The following is a 15,756-nucleotide window of genomic DNA, read 5'->3' as shown; positions in this document are numbered from 1 at the left end:
AGGTGCATAACTTAAACTAGCCTCAGAACAAACGAAAGTAAGAATTATACCCTTCTTTACACGCCAAGTGGCATATTTGGTACAATCCTTCTTCATGTGTCCCACCTTCTTACAGAAGAAACAGGTTGAAACTTGATCCTGTTTCTTAGCCTTTTTCTGCTGAGAAGGCGCATCCGCAGTAGTATCACGCTTTCTTTTATATTGAGAAGATAAAGCCATGTGAGCACTGAATTTCTTAGTAAAGAATTTCTCAACATCCTTTAGGAACTGTTTGGCATCTTTATTCTCAGTAATTGAGCCCCGAAACGCCTCAGGAATTGAGCGTTTCATGATCATAATGCTCATTCGATTGGATCTCTCCCACTTCTCTATTTTAACCTCATTGAGATTTTCCGGAGTGGAAGTGGGTTTCTCCTCTCGAAGAGCTATATCCAGATCCATACAACCGAGGACAATCTCCACGGTATCCTTCCAAACTTTAAAGTTTGAACCATTCAGCATAGGAATACTGCTAATTTGCGCAGAAACGTTGGTAGCTAAAGCCATAATTTCTGGATTAGAACAAAAAGAACATGCAGTAAACATTAGTTAATTAATGGGTAAAAAAAATCCATATTGAGATATCCAGCACAACATTAATTTTCAATCTTTGGATAGAAAAATTAACTGTAAGTGATACTCTCATTGCAGTAATCAAATATTGTCAAAATTCCTGTCACACATTAAGCCTTTCTTTGGACCGACTTAATGCGCACATGGAGACTTAAACTTTGCAACATATTTATTACCGCATATATTTTCTATTAATTGGCCAAACAATAACCTTCCTTTGGGCCGATTATTGATCGCATAATTAATAGGAAATAAACAAAAGTGTACAATGCTTATTATTTGGCCAAACAATAAACTTCCTTTGGGCCGATTATTGTTCGCATAAATAATAAGTATTATTTTATTCTTAATTACCCAAATATTTATTTACCATTAATATGTGCATGTAATTCGGCCAAATATAGGCCTTCCTTTGGGCCGACCAATATTCGCATAAATTACATATCACCATATTCCTTATGTTTTGAATAAATTAATTTTCACAAAAGAGGCTACTTTGGCAGCATAATGTTCAATCAATTTATTCCAAAACCAAATCTTTATAAAATATGTGGGTATAATAATTCAAATTGTTACTAATTTCTTTATGTAACAATTAAAAAAATATTTAAATCGCAAAAGGATTTAAATCTTAATGGTGTCTTTTTTTTAGACCTTTAAAAAAATTTATAATTTAATAGTACTCCATCAATATTTCAAATGAAATTATCAATTTTACAAACAAATAAAATACAACATGCTTTACACATTCTGTACGCAAAAATGTATATATGAATGACCGTAAACACAATCGGGTTCAACGCAAATAATATATATTATATATATATGCATATATAAATGGCTGAAAAGGGAGCAAGCAAGCTTAATGCAAACACAGGACCAAGCAAGCTTAACGCAAACGATCAATAATATATATACGTATCAATTTATATATATATACATTGATGCACACACAAACGCAAACAAGTTCATATATATGCGTGCAACGGTTTTACCACGTAAACAACATACATTGATACATATATATATTGATTCGATAATAGAAAAATAAAAATCGAATATTTTCGATGATTAAATTATGGATGGCTCCGATACCACTTGTGAGAATAAATTAATTTTCATAACCCAGATCATTCATATTGAATCACCAAAAATAACATAATGCGGAAGCGTACCTGAATTCATAAACATGAATTATGATTGGAAGATTTTGGATCTTGTGGTTCTTTCGATCTTCCTCAACCAAAGCCTTCTGTATTCCTAGGAGGCTGTACTGTAACTCTTTTGATGGGGAAAGAGCAACAAAGGCGGCTTTGGTATATTGGGGACCGAAACCCTGAAGGTCTATTTATATTTGAGCATGGCACCCATTAAACCCTTAAGCCCAAATAAAATAGTATCTAAAGCCCAAAAGATAATATATCTAAAATCCAAAAAGATAATTATCTAAGGAACAAAAGATAATATCCGGTTTTATTCTCATTTAATTCCAAATCAAAAGTAATAATGACTTATTCAATTTAGCATTTATAACAATAAATGAGATCACCATTATATAAGTCATTTAATTTGAAATAGCATAATTTGTGATTATAATTAATATATGTATTGCCCATAAATAAGTTAGGAAATCAAATAATTTCCTAACAAGGTGCACTTAGTCTGTGCTTGTTTTGAAACGAGTTTACATTCTGAATTTAATTTTGGGTTTATTTCTAAATATGATTTTGATTCATTTCTGTTCTACACCATTCAAACTCTTCCTCTTCACATTCGCTTCTTCACCAGGAAAAGAAGAAGAAAAAGAAAGAAAGAAATACAGCAACAACAACAAAAAAAATTAGAAAGGAAGGCGAAAAAGAATGAATAGGAGGAGAAACGCGAAGATGCTCTGTACATAAATCAGCGTGAAAAGAAAAAGAAGCTCCATCCGTAAATGAACGTGAGAAGAAGATAAGCATATAATCACGCTGAGTCTAAATGATTTTTGTTGGTGTTGGACTACTTAAATAAACTTAAAATGAAAAATATTTAAATGTGTAATAACCTATATTATTATATGATGTAACAAATAAAGTCTAAAAAAATTAGATAGCACTATCATATAAATAATTTTTATAATAATATATATTTGTAATTCTAGAGAAATAGATAGATTTGGATTTTTTTTACCTCTTTTTTAATTATCATCCACTAAAATCATGATTATAAATATAAATTTAATTTCATTATAGTAGATATGAATCAAGTTCGATGATATAAATATATCATTATTCTACATCTTTATATATGTACCTTTATTATTAAATTTTGTATCTATATATAATTTTTAAAATACTAATGAGGTTGAGTAATACATTTAATCATAAAACTTTTATTTTTTTAAATTTATTAGTAATTTAAAAGAAGTGGCTTAATATGTGTTTGAATTAAAAGTTTATAAATAAAAATTTGTATAAAATGGATTTTATAAAATTTATTTTTATTAAAAACAAATTGGTGTCAGAGGAATTTATGTTTGATAATTTTTATATTAAAATAAATTATAATAAATTAAACGTTGTTTGAATATACTATTTAAAATTATTTTTAGATAAATTTTTTTTGAAAAAGATACAAATTTAAATAATTATTTTATTTTAAATATTTAAATATTTAAATAAATTTTAATATTTTTTTATAGTACTCTTATATTTTTTAGTACTCTTTCAATTATAATTTTTTATTATTTATAATTTTAATATTATTTTATATTAATTTTATTGAATTCATTCTTTTTAGTAAGATTAATAAAATTATAATACAGAATAAAAAATAAAATAAAATAAAATAAAGTTTTATAAAAAAATAAAAAAGAGCATTTATATAAATAAAATATTAAAAAATAATCAAATAAAAAATAAAAATAGAGTATTTTTTGGTGTTCTAAATATTAAATCAGATGCCTACATAGAAGCATGGAAATAAAATCAGGTTATGAGATAGTAATTAAGTCTATCTATGTATAATATCAGTTAAACTTTAGATTTAACTAATATAAGTGGGTGACCATTTTGATGAGAGGCTCCAACGTTAGACTGTCATTGAATGTTGTTATACCTATTTCTATGTTCACTTTATCTGCTTTCCTTTGTGATTTTTTTTTTATTAATTTATTATGATTTTGCAAGGTATCTTGCAACTATACTAAATTGAATTCAAACTCTCGCATTTATAGATAGAGAAGAGATAAGGATATAATCTCTCCATAAAGAATATCTTAGTAAGAAAGAAGTAAAATAATCAGCTTATTAAATAGTGGTTGAGTCAATTTATTAATATGTATGATAGCTGCTAAATTTAGAATTTGACCAATATAATACAGGCGGTGGGGAACTATTTGGGTGAGAAGTTCGGTGAAAATCTAACTCACGTTTTTATACGCATATATTTATTTATGCAATTTTATCTGCTTTCTTTTGTTGTTTTTTCATTATGATTTCAAATGGTATTTTGCAACGTTAAGATGAAGACAAATTGTCACTGCATTGATTGATAAAGAAAAGATAACGATGTAATTAGCACAGTAAATAAATAATAACTTTATTCAGTAGATAGTGATAATTCAATATAATTATGATTGTAGCACAAAAAATAGAATATTTTATGAATAAATAAATTAAACATTTTATTTATTAATTTATATAATTTAGATGGTATTTACATTTTTAAATTGTATTATATATTTTATCTTTGATCATTTTTAATGCTAATTTGGATTTTTTTTAGTAAAAAAATAATTTTTTTAAATAAAATATGTTTATTTAATTTAAAATTTATTTAAATACATCTTTAAAAAAAGTATTTTTTTAAAAAAATTATTTACATTTTTTAAAAATTAACAATACTTTACTTTTAAAAAAATATAAATAAAAAATATTTTTAATATTTAAAATTTTTCTTAAAAAATTATCTAAACAAAAATAATTTTTTATTAAACATTTTTTTATAAAATAAAAAAAAGTACTTCTTCAAAAATTAATACAAACTTATTTTTTGTTCTTTTTTACCGTTTTTTTTTTTTAGTTTTTTAACACTGTCAACTCTTTCATTTTTTAAATATTGTTGTCAAATTTTTTATTTTCTAACTAATTTGCATAGACATCTTGAAAACATGAAAATAAAATTTTTTATATTGTCTTTTTTTTCAAGAATAAAATTTTATTAATAAATTTTAATAAAAAATAATTTCATAATATGGGTAAAAAAATAAGAAGATGATGTTTAAAGAAGTCAAGTATAATAAATAATACTAAAAGTAGGTCAATTTAATTCTAAAAATTTAAGATTGAACAAGTATATTTATTTAATACTTATTATGTATTTACTGAATTAAAGGTGTTAATGAATAATAAATTAATTATTTAATTTTTTTAATATTATTTCTTAGGGATAAATCAATATAACTACAATTAATAATTTTAAAATAATAATTTATTTTATATTTAATACTATATAAAAATAAATTATTAATTTAATAAAAATTTAAATAACTAAAATTATATATTTAATAGAAATATAATTTTATATTTTCAAATATTAAAAATACATTAAAAAAAAACAAATTAAATATATTTTTATTATTTTTAACGTTTAAAAATGGATTATTCAACCCTCTAGTAAAAATATAAGACAAGAGTTAAGAGATCGATTCACTAAGAAAACAGTGGAATGTTATGGTAGCGCACTCACACTCATCCAGCAAACAGACCCCTTTGATCTCGACACGGTAAGGGTTACGTGGCCACTTCAGGTAGAGCTATAACACGTGTTGCCACCTGATTCTATTCCTCCATACAACGTGTCAGTTACATTGGAGTGTTGCAAACCACCGACTTCTGCATATTCCAAAAACCGAAACAAATCTCCAATCTGCGACATCGTATATACAACAATCCCATCACATCGTTCAACCTTCAAAGTCCATTTTTCATTTCCAATAGTAACAATGATGAACGTATTAGCGTTGAGTCTGTTTTTGACTTCTCTTGCAGGAGCAGGCCTGTTCTCTCCCACGCCGTCCGCAGATCAAAAGCAAGCGGAAAGCACCATTGTCAAAGAAGGCCATCGGGTTGTCGTTGTTGAATTTGATGGAGATGGTCATCAGAACACCAAAATCTCCATTTCACCGGAGCAGCACGCAGAATCCGACCCCGGTGGTGTTCTTCTCAACACCGCCAAGGAGAAGATGAAGGAGGCGGCATCCGTTCTCCCTAACGTGGGACAAGGATTATCCTCCCAAGCACATGATGCCGCCTTCCTCCACGCTTCCAAGGACCTCATTTGTGATGCCTACGGAAAGTGCAAGCATAAGATAGCCAGTGCCGTGGATAAAGCCAAAGACAAAGCCCATGACGTTATAGACCTAGAGAGAGAGTCGTTGGCAAGGAAGAAAGAGGCGGCGCGTGGTGTAGTTGAGAAGGCCAAAGAAACCGTTTACGATAAAGCTCATGATGCAAAGGAGTATACAAAAGAAGCTGTGGAGAAGGCAAAAGAACAAGGGCAAACCCTCAGGAATGATGTGGTTATGAACGTCACGGAAGGAAATGATATGCTTTTGGGGGTTCGGGTAGCCATGAGGCGAGTTGCTGCTGAATATTTGGGATCCATGGACTATTTGGATTCATTAATGGGTGTGGCAAATTTGATGGGGTTTGCAACTGCTTATGGACTGTGTGTTTGGGTTACTTTCTTCTCAAGCTATGTGCTGTCGAGGGTTATGCCGAGACAACAATTTGCGGTGGTACAAAGTAAGATATACCCTGTATATTTCAAAGCTATGGCTTATAGTACTGGGATGGCTTTGGTGGGCCATGTCTTTGGCCATAGGACCAAGGCGCTCTCTCGTAAAGCTGAGATATTTCAAGCTTATAACCTTATTGCTGCACTTTTCACTGTTTTTGCCAATTCTGTTTACTTGGAACCTCGCGCTACTAAGGTATATAACCGTTACTTCTTCCTTCACTTAGATTACAGACTAGTCTCTGCTGACAGTTAAAACCAATTCTCTTTCTTGGAAATATTAATGACAATTAATGATTTCATATGAGCACTTCAGCATCAATGTTTTCCACCTTCGTATTTTGGTATTGAAAGCTGTTAAAAACATTTTAAATACACAAACAAGTTAAGGTTTATATGGTGTTGAAGTAATCATAAAGAGAATGTGGAATCATGTGTCTGCTTATTTTTCGTACACATATCAAGATTTACCTCGTTGAGATTATACTGGTATCAGGATATAATGGTATCAGGGAAGCTTTTTAAAATATGATATTGATTCAATTTTTCTTTTTAATGATTAGCTGATGTTCGAAAGGATGAAACTGGAGAAAGAAGAAGGAAGGGGAAGAGAGGATATGACTGGTGAACATAGCAGAACAGAAGAGCATCAACATCAGCACAGTACTGCTGATCCTAATGAAACCGGCACAAATAGCGCCACCACCCCAGCCTCGGCCTCAGGAGCAGCAACACCCACACGAGGTGCAGAGCAAGATGCATTCAGATCGAAAATTTTCAAGCTTAATGAGAAGCTGAAGAAGTTGAATTCATACTCCTCCATCTTAAACATCCTCACTCTCATGTTTCTTACTTGGCATCTCATCTATTTGGGTCAGCGTGTTCATCACGGCCCATGTTGAGCTAAAAAAAATTTAGCAGTAATGTTTCTTGTGAAGATACGTGTTTGTAAATGTGTGTTTTATGTTTGTGATGACTAGTGTAGTCAATCCGTAGATTTATATCTTTCATAGTTCATAGTTTATTAGTATGTTTATGTTTACGAAGTACGTTATAATATAGTGTTTTTTTCCTCATGATTAATGTGTTATGCTTATATCAATGAGTTTTCACAGTATGGATCATGCTTTAAATAAAGGAACGGTTACATTACCTTCAATCTTTGGTCGGAACTCGGAAGTGACGCATTTGGTTTGCTTTCGTCACTGTTCCTACATCTATTTGTTTGAAATTAATTAAATGGTAAATAAATAAATTATATGCTGCTTTTAGGATTCATTCGCCTCTGATGGTTAAGCAAGTGTCACAAATTTGGTCGGATGAAAATATGCAAATGACGCAAAACTACAAAGGGACTTCTCTACTGAAGTTAATTCATCAAAGAATTTGTTGGGGCAGTCAAACGTAAAAAAACTTGCAAGGTATTTTCAGGTCTTAAAAAGAATTAAGAACCACTCAACATGATCTTATGTATAATCTGTTATGTATAATCTGTTGATTCTCATTGCATGCGGATGCAAACACAAAGCAATCTACTTATATCTATCTACTCCTTTGAACCACACAATTACATCTTTGTTGTTGCTCCGATAGTTCCTGCAATATATATTATAAGTTCATCAATGTAAAATCACTACTCTACTCACAAAGGCAAAAGATTTAATCAAAAATAAAATAAGATGTACCTCAATTTGCTTTTGGAGAGACTTGACATAAGCTACTGCCTCATCTAACATGTCTGCAGTATTAGTTTGCTACAAGAACCAAGCCATCACCAAATCAATATAACCAAAGATTACCACGTATCATCTACAAGTAAATCCAAGAGTCCAAAATTTATGTTATATAACTTATCTTTCATGTTATTTAGATTATTTTTCATTAGTAATAATGTAGACTCAATTACAATTAATTTTGTAATATGAGTACAAAAAGAGTACATAAAATGAATCACCTTTAAAAAAAATAAAAAAAATTGAGTCAAGATTGTTGCTAATGAAAAATAATCTAAATAATATTTTATAACATAAATTAATACTATATACCTGTGAACTCTTGTTTATATTTAAACAAAGGAAAATTAACCAAACGGCAGAACTGAAATGGGAGACAGAGAGTAGAGAAAAACAAGTACAAAACAACAATGAGGCCTATAACAGGAATGTATATTAGTTGGAGCTGATGTTTCAAGAATTCAGTAGCATAGTACTCCAACAAAATTTCTAGTCTTACAGAGCAAGTTTATTCGTGCATTTAACAAACTTCGATAAAATGAGTGGAAAGGAAGTGTCTCCCCTACAAAACCATACAAAGTTTGTTCCAAAATTCGCAAACCATTTCAGAATGTAAAAAGGTAAGTGGTTGACACACAAATATAGAGCCTTTTGTGCCCATAAAAAATCCTTTGTACTCCATTCTATACAGTATCCTTATCTTTTCTTGTACACCAAAATGACAATTTTGCTTGAAATTTTTTTTAACTACCAATTGATCGAATCGAATCAGTAAATGAGTAAGAGTTAAATATTTTATTTATTATTGTATGGACTGCAAAATATTAACAGATTGTTAGTTGAAAAAAAGTTGGTTCACACGCAATTTTTTTCATATACTAACTTGTCATTCTGTTTTATACTTTTATTTGACTGAAATCTTCTCTGTATTTCATTATCTCATGTACAAACAATAATATTTACTAAATTCTATTCGGACATACTCTGCTGCATTATTAATCACATATGTTAATGTAATAAATACCACTAGAAAAAATCTGGTCGTAAATTCGAATAGCTCCAATTATATAATAGAAATGAAATGATTACAAATCCATAAAGTAATATTGTTCCAAATAAATTTCACACGAGAATTCACTTGAAAATGAAGTGAAGTCATGCATTTTGTTTGACATTCCAAAAGAATAGTTTTAGTCTCCACCTATGACTAATCTCAATATAATTATGGCAGTAGCAAAAGCATAAAATATGAAGTTAACAGGAGTGGAAGTAAATTACTAAGCAAGAAGAGTAGTTTAAGATGAAAAGTACACTAACCTTATCCATGTTTGGCACAAGTTCCTGCAGCTTCCTGATACGATCACTGATACGAGTCCTCCGAACCTGCACCATGAGGTCCGAAAAAGAAGCAACAAGAACGCGAATTCTAAGTAAAGGCTTCTTTAGAAAGAGAATTTGAAATGTGATGCTGCAACTGCACATGTATGGCAAGATTGGATTTACCCTTTCAGCAATACTCCTAGGATGAGTAGCACAGCCACGCTTTGCTCGAACTTTCCAAGGCACAGAATCCTTCATAATCTTATTCTCCACTTTCACCCCTCTCTGCTTAATTTCCTAATACATCACCAAAATATTTGAGATAAGTTAAAAGACATCAAGTTAATAGCATGAAATAAGTAACTAACAAAAAGAAAGAGTAATAACTGATTTGAACCTGCGGGATTGGATTATTCGCGCTGCTGTTATCCGGAGAAGCGTAGGCGTAGTCGTAGTCGTAGTTGGAGGATACGTATTGTTGAGAGTAGTCGAATACAAAATCGGCGGGAGAACTATTGTGGCGGAAAACCCCGCTTGTGTCACCGGAAAGAAGCTGAGTGAATCCCTGCTGGTGGATGCTGCTGCTGCTATTCAACGCCGGAGGATCAGCTTCTTCTTCTCCTTCTCCTTCCACTTCTTCCTTGACAAAAATTGATTCTAACCAGCTCGCTGGAGTTGAACGGAACCTGGCAACACCACCGCTGCTACCGCCACCGCCACTGCCACTACTACTGGGCTGCATCGTCAGAGCCTCAATTCTCAACGTTGGCCTCAGGAGTTGCTGTGTTGCTCGTAAGTTAATGAATAAGGAAGGATTCTAGGTTTTAAGTTAACGATGTGTTGTTGTTGGTGGTGTTTCCTGAGGTTGGAGCAACGGAATTGAAATTGAAGGGGGTGGTGGCCTTTTTGTTTTCAACATATATTCTGCACCTACTAATTTTAGCCCTTTTTAACACTAAATCGGTAAATCCACACACATTAAGCATGCAACATAAATTTTTATTACAATAAAAATGAGATTAGAATGAATACAAACAGGAACTCTAGGTTTTTGTTTTGATCTGTGTTCGGTGATGTTACGCAAAAGCGGACGCTAGAGTGCTACACTGTTTCGCTTTATCTTGCCTGGTCTCTTCATGTTCTTCATTTCCATTTATGGACCATCTAATGTGTAGCATATTTGCATGATGAACGGTGGTGGATGCAGTATGTAGGGTCCAACAGCCGCAAAGTTATACACTGCAACTTGTGAAGGAAAGGATAGGATGGGGACATTCGCTCTTCTACTCACTCATTGTCTCTCACGCGCCTTCGTTTCACGCTTATCTCTGCCCCCGCTTAGGTGCATGTACTGAAAAGAGTTTGCTGCTTATTATGCATCTTTATGAACTTCTATTGCCTTAATTTATTAGCCAAATAAACACTACCTACTAACTAGTTGTATTGTTTTGTTTTCATGTGTTGGAAATATGGCTGCTTGCAAATTGCAATACTGTTGTCATTTCTGCAATTCCTTCCATGACCAGCTACCCCTTCGTTTTTATTCTTGGGGCAAAACTTCTTTATTAATAGACAAACCTGGATCCGCAAGCCAACAGACATTTGATACTATTTATGATAGAGTGGTTCAAAGATGACTATTTTAATTTAATTAACAATTTCCTTAAGTAAACAAGAGTGATTTAGTCATTTTAAACAACTATAATTAATAATTATTAATTTTATATTTTTAAAAAATAAAATTTAAATAATTATTAATTAATAATAATAAATTAATATAAAATATAATTTAAAAATATTTATTAATTTGTTGTTGACTAAATTTTTATCAGACGAAATTAATTATCAAAATATACATGAGTCAAATTATCAAACTGGGCCAAATTTTATATAATATATATAATCATTAGTCTTTAAATTAATAACATCACCTTTGGTTTGGGAGTAAGTTAAGACTTGCGTTTTTATCCCAGTTTTGAATCTTAAAATTTTGGAATTAATTCCAACATTTTCAGCACTATTGCATCGTGGACTAGAACGCATGATGAACCAATTCGATGATTTGAAACATTTTGCAGGCGCAACATGCAAAGTAATAAGAGGGCCTGAAATAGCAATTGGCTCATTTTGGGTCTTCTTTTAGACCATAGATATTTTTTTTGAAAATTAATTAATTTTTTATTTATTTAAATAAAAAACTAAGCTATCTTGAATTGGCTTAGTGATAAGTTTAGTAATCCTTTTAAGCAAGTTCTGAAAGTTTGCTATAATTGTTGTGCACGTGATTTGCAAAATAATTGGAAAGCAAACTTTGACTGTATTACTCCGGCAAGTATGCGTATGTCCGACTTTCCTATGTTTTATTCCGACGTGACTAATTGCCTTGATAATGAATGAGTACAGTACGTTTCAGTCCTCCATTCCAAACCCATATCCGAGGAGGCTTCCTCAGCATTGGAAGCTCCTCTGCTTGCTGACACTGATGATACCGTAAACGGCGCCGTTGACTACAAGGGACGACCTTCCATCAGATCCAAATCTGGCTCTTGGAGATCTGCTCGCTTTATCATAGGTGTGTATCTACGTATTTTCCTTCTTCCTCTCTCTTGAATTCTCGTTCCTACAAGTTACCGATTCAGTTCAATTAATTGTTCTTCAGGTGTGGAAGTGAGGAGAGGGTGGCATTCTATGGGATTCAGGGGAACCTGATATCGTATCTTACAGGGCCGCTGCAGCAGAGCACGGCGGCCGCAGCCGAAAATGTAAACATATGGTCGGGAGCATCCTCCCTGCTTCCCCTCTTTGGAGCAATCGTCGCCGATTCCTATCTTGGACGCTACCGCACTATCATTCTCGCCTCCCTCGTCTGCATTTGGTCAGTCTCACCGCTATTCCCCTTTCTCCCCTCCTCTAACCTAAAATACTCCATCTACATACACTAATCACAATTAGTAAGTAATTAAGCGATTAGCAAATGCTGTGAGTGCACCTTTAGTAATTTGTAGTATGCCCCTGTCTTCAAGCTTTTAATATATCCATGCATGTCACTATTGTGTTGTTAACTTGTTGTCGCATCTAATACATTTTCATTGCTTCTCAAAATGTGTTCGTACCTATGGAAGGTTACGAGCTGATGAGTTTTCGGGGCCCTGACGTGAGCTGTGTGGACATCAGGCCGGGAGGGCAGGGCAGTCAGTAGTGCGCTTAGGATGATTGTAGATTTGTAGTGATCCAAAAATGTAGCTTACCTCGAGGTTCTCCTCACTCTGTATTATACTGCTGCTATGTAACCGTCAGGCATTTCAGAGAGTCAGAACCTGAAAAAGAATGATCAATTTTGGGTTATTATGTAACTTTTTACGCTAATCTTTATCATAATTATCAAACATAAATGACATGGGTTAGGATCGTTAACAATATCAGCTATGCTTCCTTCTCTCAACAATCCGGAGTGCCAAGTTGGCAGGAAACTGGGATCATGCGCAACTGAAACTCAAGTAATCTTGTTCTTTATCTCACTTTATCTGGTGGCCATTGGACAAGGTGGACATAAGCCCTGTGTTCAGGCATTTGGAGCCGATCAATTTGATGAACAGCATCCGAAGGAGCTCAAGGATAGAAGCTCGTTCTTTAACTGGTGGTATTTCACAATGTGTGCAGGTTGCATGGGAACTCTTTGGATTTTGAACTATATACAGGACAACCTTAGTTGGGTCGTTGGATTTGGAATCCCTTGTGCGGTGATGATCATTGCATTGCTTGTTTTCATTCTTGGAACATGGACCTACAGGTTTAACGTCAAGGGCCATGGCAAGAGCCCTTTTCTCAGAATTGGTCGTGTCTTTGTTACAGCTGCGGGAAATCGGCAAGCAGAAACCATCCAAGAGGAAACTAGTGGAACACTCCCTCCTCAAATTTCCCAACAGTTCAAGTAAGGATTAAAACATGCTAATTTCGTAGTCCTTTATTTTATTACAAATTAGTAGTAGTCTTGAAGCAGCAACTACCACCACAATGAAATTCTTGAGTTTTGCTTCTACATTAAGCGTTGGAGGCTTGGAGCATTAAATTGTTATTGAACCGTCATCTTGCTCATATCCGAATGTTTTATTTGCTTCTAGTTTTGACTATATGCCATGCCATCTGAAGCTGCCTGAATCTATCCTAGTGTAATTGTGTACATAGAGTAACATTATTTGAACAAATCTTTGTTTTTCCTACTCTGATATTTCACTACATATATAGCCTCATTTCTTTGGATACGAAATATCATAGCTCCGTTGATGAATTTTTCAACACTGGCAGCTTCCTCAACAAAGCATTATTAGCACCAGACTGTTCCATCAAAGAAGGGAATGTCGCGGGTAGCGTCGTGGAGGTGGAAGAAGCAAAGGCAGTACTAAGGCTGGTTCCTATTTGGGCAACAACTCTGCCGTTCGCTATTGTGTTTGCTCAAGCCCCTACCTTCTTCACGAAGCAAGGATTTACGTTGGATCGCACCATATTTCCGGGCTTTGACATACCTGCTGCTTCTCTTCAAACGCTTATTGCACTTGCCATTGTTGTCATCAGTCCCATCTATGACCGCATATTTGTGCCAATAGCTAGAGCCATCACCAGGCAACCCTCCGGCATCACAAAGCTACAAAGAATTGGGATTGGGATTTTTATATCGATATTTAATGTAATATTTGCGGCTCTTGTTGAGATGAAAAGACTGCAAACAGCACAAGAGTTTGGTCTTGTTGATGAACCGGATGCAACCATTCCCATGAGTATGTGGTGGTTGATTCCCCAGTACCTCTTGCTTGGAGCTGCAGAAGTTTTCACCATGGTTGGTCTGCAGGAGTTTTTCTATGATCAGGTTCCCGATGAACTACGAAGCATGGGTCTTGCTCTGTACTTGAGCATCTTTGGTGTGGGAAACTTTCTAAGCGGCTTTCTGATTTCGGTTATTGAAGGAGTGACAGGCAGCGATGGACATGACAGTTGGTTTGCTGATAATCTGAATAAGGCGCATCTTGATTACTTCTACTGGCTACTTGCTGCCCTTAGTGTCATCGGATTTACTCTCTTCATTTGCTTTGCAAAATCCTACGTTTATAATCACAAACGGATTTCTCGAGGATAACCCACTTATTGTTTTTTTACTTTTTTCTCGTTTTGCTGGGAGGAATAATTATTTCTACTACTGAAGCGACTAAGGTTTACCCAACCCCTAATCCCCTATACCACCAACTATTATTTTTGCCAAAGGCAGTAAGAGGAGGGGGAGAATAAACACATTTCAAACTCGAGTGAGATTTACAAGAGACTTCGTGTGTGCTTGTCCCGTTTGTATAAAATAAAGGGAGTCACTTATATAAAGATGTTAAAAACGTTTTTTTTAATATATTTTTTAAAAATTAAAATTTAACACATATAATCAACTAAATTGTATTATTTTTATTAAAATTAGACTAAATAAATCAGTTTAGAAAAAAATTAATAAATTAAATTTTAAATTGGTATAAATTAATAATTTTTTATAAAAAAATTACTACAATATCCCTATTATAAAACACAACTAAAATATTTTTATTATATATATATATATATATTGAAAACTTTAAATTCTAACCCTATAACCATAGAGAAGAAAAGGGCTAGAATTTAGAATTATCAAAATTAATATACATAATAAGAGTATTTTAGTCATTTTATATAATAAAGGTATTGTAGTAATTTTTTATGAAAAAATAATATTAATTTAGACGGATTCAAAATTTGATTAACTATTTTTCGGTCAAATTAATTTGTCTGACCTAATTTTGACAAAAATAATATAATTTAAGTGATTATATGTGTTAAATTTTAATTATTAAAAAAATATCTTTAAAAAAAGACGTTTTCTGTGTCTTCATGGGAGCATTCCCTTGTATAAAAGTGATTTTGCAAATTTAATTTTAATGAAAAGTAAGTTTGCGTTAACGTGATTTATGTTTGGCAATCTTTATATCAAAATAGATTATAGTAAAATAAATGTTATTTGGAATATACTACTCAAAATCACTTTTAAATGAAAAATTACTAAAAGAGACATCAATTTAAATAATTTTTTATATTATTCTATCATTTTACTTTAGATAATTGAATAAATCTTATTAATTTATTTTATAATAAAATTAATATTTACTTACTAAATTAAAATAACATATAAAAAATTGATAAAATATATTTTAACACGTAAAAATACTAAAAGGAGTACTATACATCTTATAATGTCAAACAAAATGAAAATATTCTATATTATTTTAGTACTGTTATTATT

General features: G+C 32.3%; 3 protein-coding genes across 5 annotated transcripts; 2 read left to right on the top strand and 1 right to left on the bottom strand.

The window, feature by feature from the left end:
• The first annotated feature begins 5,451 nt into the window (after positions 1–5,451).
• On the top strand, positions 5,452–7,469 carry LOC112737429 (uncharacterized). Its single transcript, XM_025787336.3, has 2 exons — positions 5,452–6,589; positions 6,957–7,469. Exons 1-2 carry the CDS (start codon positions 5,600–5,602, stop codon positions 7,293–7,295), a joined length of 1,329 nt encoding a protein of 442 aa, XP_025643121.1. The 5' UTR covers positions 5,452–5,599; the 3' UTR covers positions 7,296–7,469.
• A 269-nt stretch (positions 7,470–7,738) lies between these two features.
• On the bottom strand, positions 7,739–10,597 carry LOC112737430 (transcription factor bHLH81-like). 2 transcript variants are annotated; one of them, XR_011869397.1, is made up of 5 exons: positions 9,844–10,572; positions 9,630–9,743; positions 9,444–9,509; positions 8,079–8,202; positions 7,739–7,989 (listed from the first exon to the last, which is right to left on the bottom strand). XR_011869397.1 is itself a non-coding variant. In XM_025787337.3 (5 exons), exons 1-5 carry the CDS (start codon positions 10,186–10,188, stop codon positions 7,936–7,938), a joined length of 648 nt encoding a protein of 215 aa, XP_025643122.1. In that variant the 5' UTR covers positions 10,189–10,597; the 3' UTR covers positions 7,739–7,935. The 2 variants fall into 2 exon arrangements, 1 of the variants encoding a protein (XP_025643122.1); XM_025787337.3 differs by having other exon boundaries at positions 8,079–8,147; positions 9,844–10,597.
• An 800-nt stretch (positions 10,598–11,397) lies between these two features.
• LOC112737428 (protein NRT1/ PTR FAMILY 5.10) lies at positions 11,398–14,637 on the top strand. Of its 2 annotated transcripts, none has more exons than XM_025787335.3 (4): positions 11,398–12,018; positions 12,106–12,321; positions 13,107–13,377; positions 13,752–14,637. In XM_025787335.3, the coding sequence occupies exons 3-4, from the start codon at positions 13,112–13,114 to the stop codon at positions 14,575–14,577; spliced, it is 1,092 nt and encodes a 363-aa protein (XP_025643120.1). In that variant the 5' UTR covers positions 11,398–12,018; positions 12,106–12,321; positions 13,107–13,111; the 3' UTR covers positions 14,578–14,637. The 2 variants fall into 2 exon arrangements, with proteins under 2 accessions (XP_025643120.1, XP_025643119.1); XM_025787334.3 differs by having other exon boundaries at positions 12,569–13,377.
• Positions 14,638–15,756: the final 1,119 nt, after the last annotated feature.

Source organism: Arachis hypogaea, chromosome 13 (genome assembly GCF_003086295.3).
Source record: "Arachis hypogaea cultivar Tifrunner chromosome 13, arahy.Tifrunner.gnm2.J5K5, whole genome shotgun sequence".
Taxonomy (NCBI): domain Eukaryota; kingdom Viridiplantae; phylum Streptophyta; class Magnoliopsida; order Fabales; family Fabaceae; genus Arachis; species Arachis hypogaea.
This window is presented reverse-complemented; position numbering and strand designations above follow the sequence as displayed.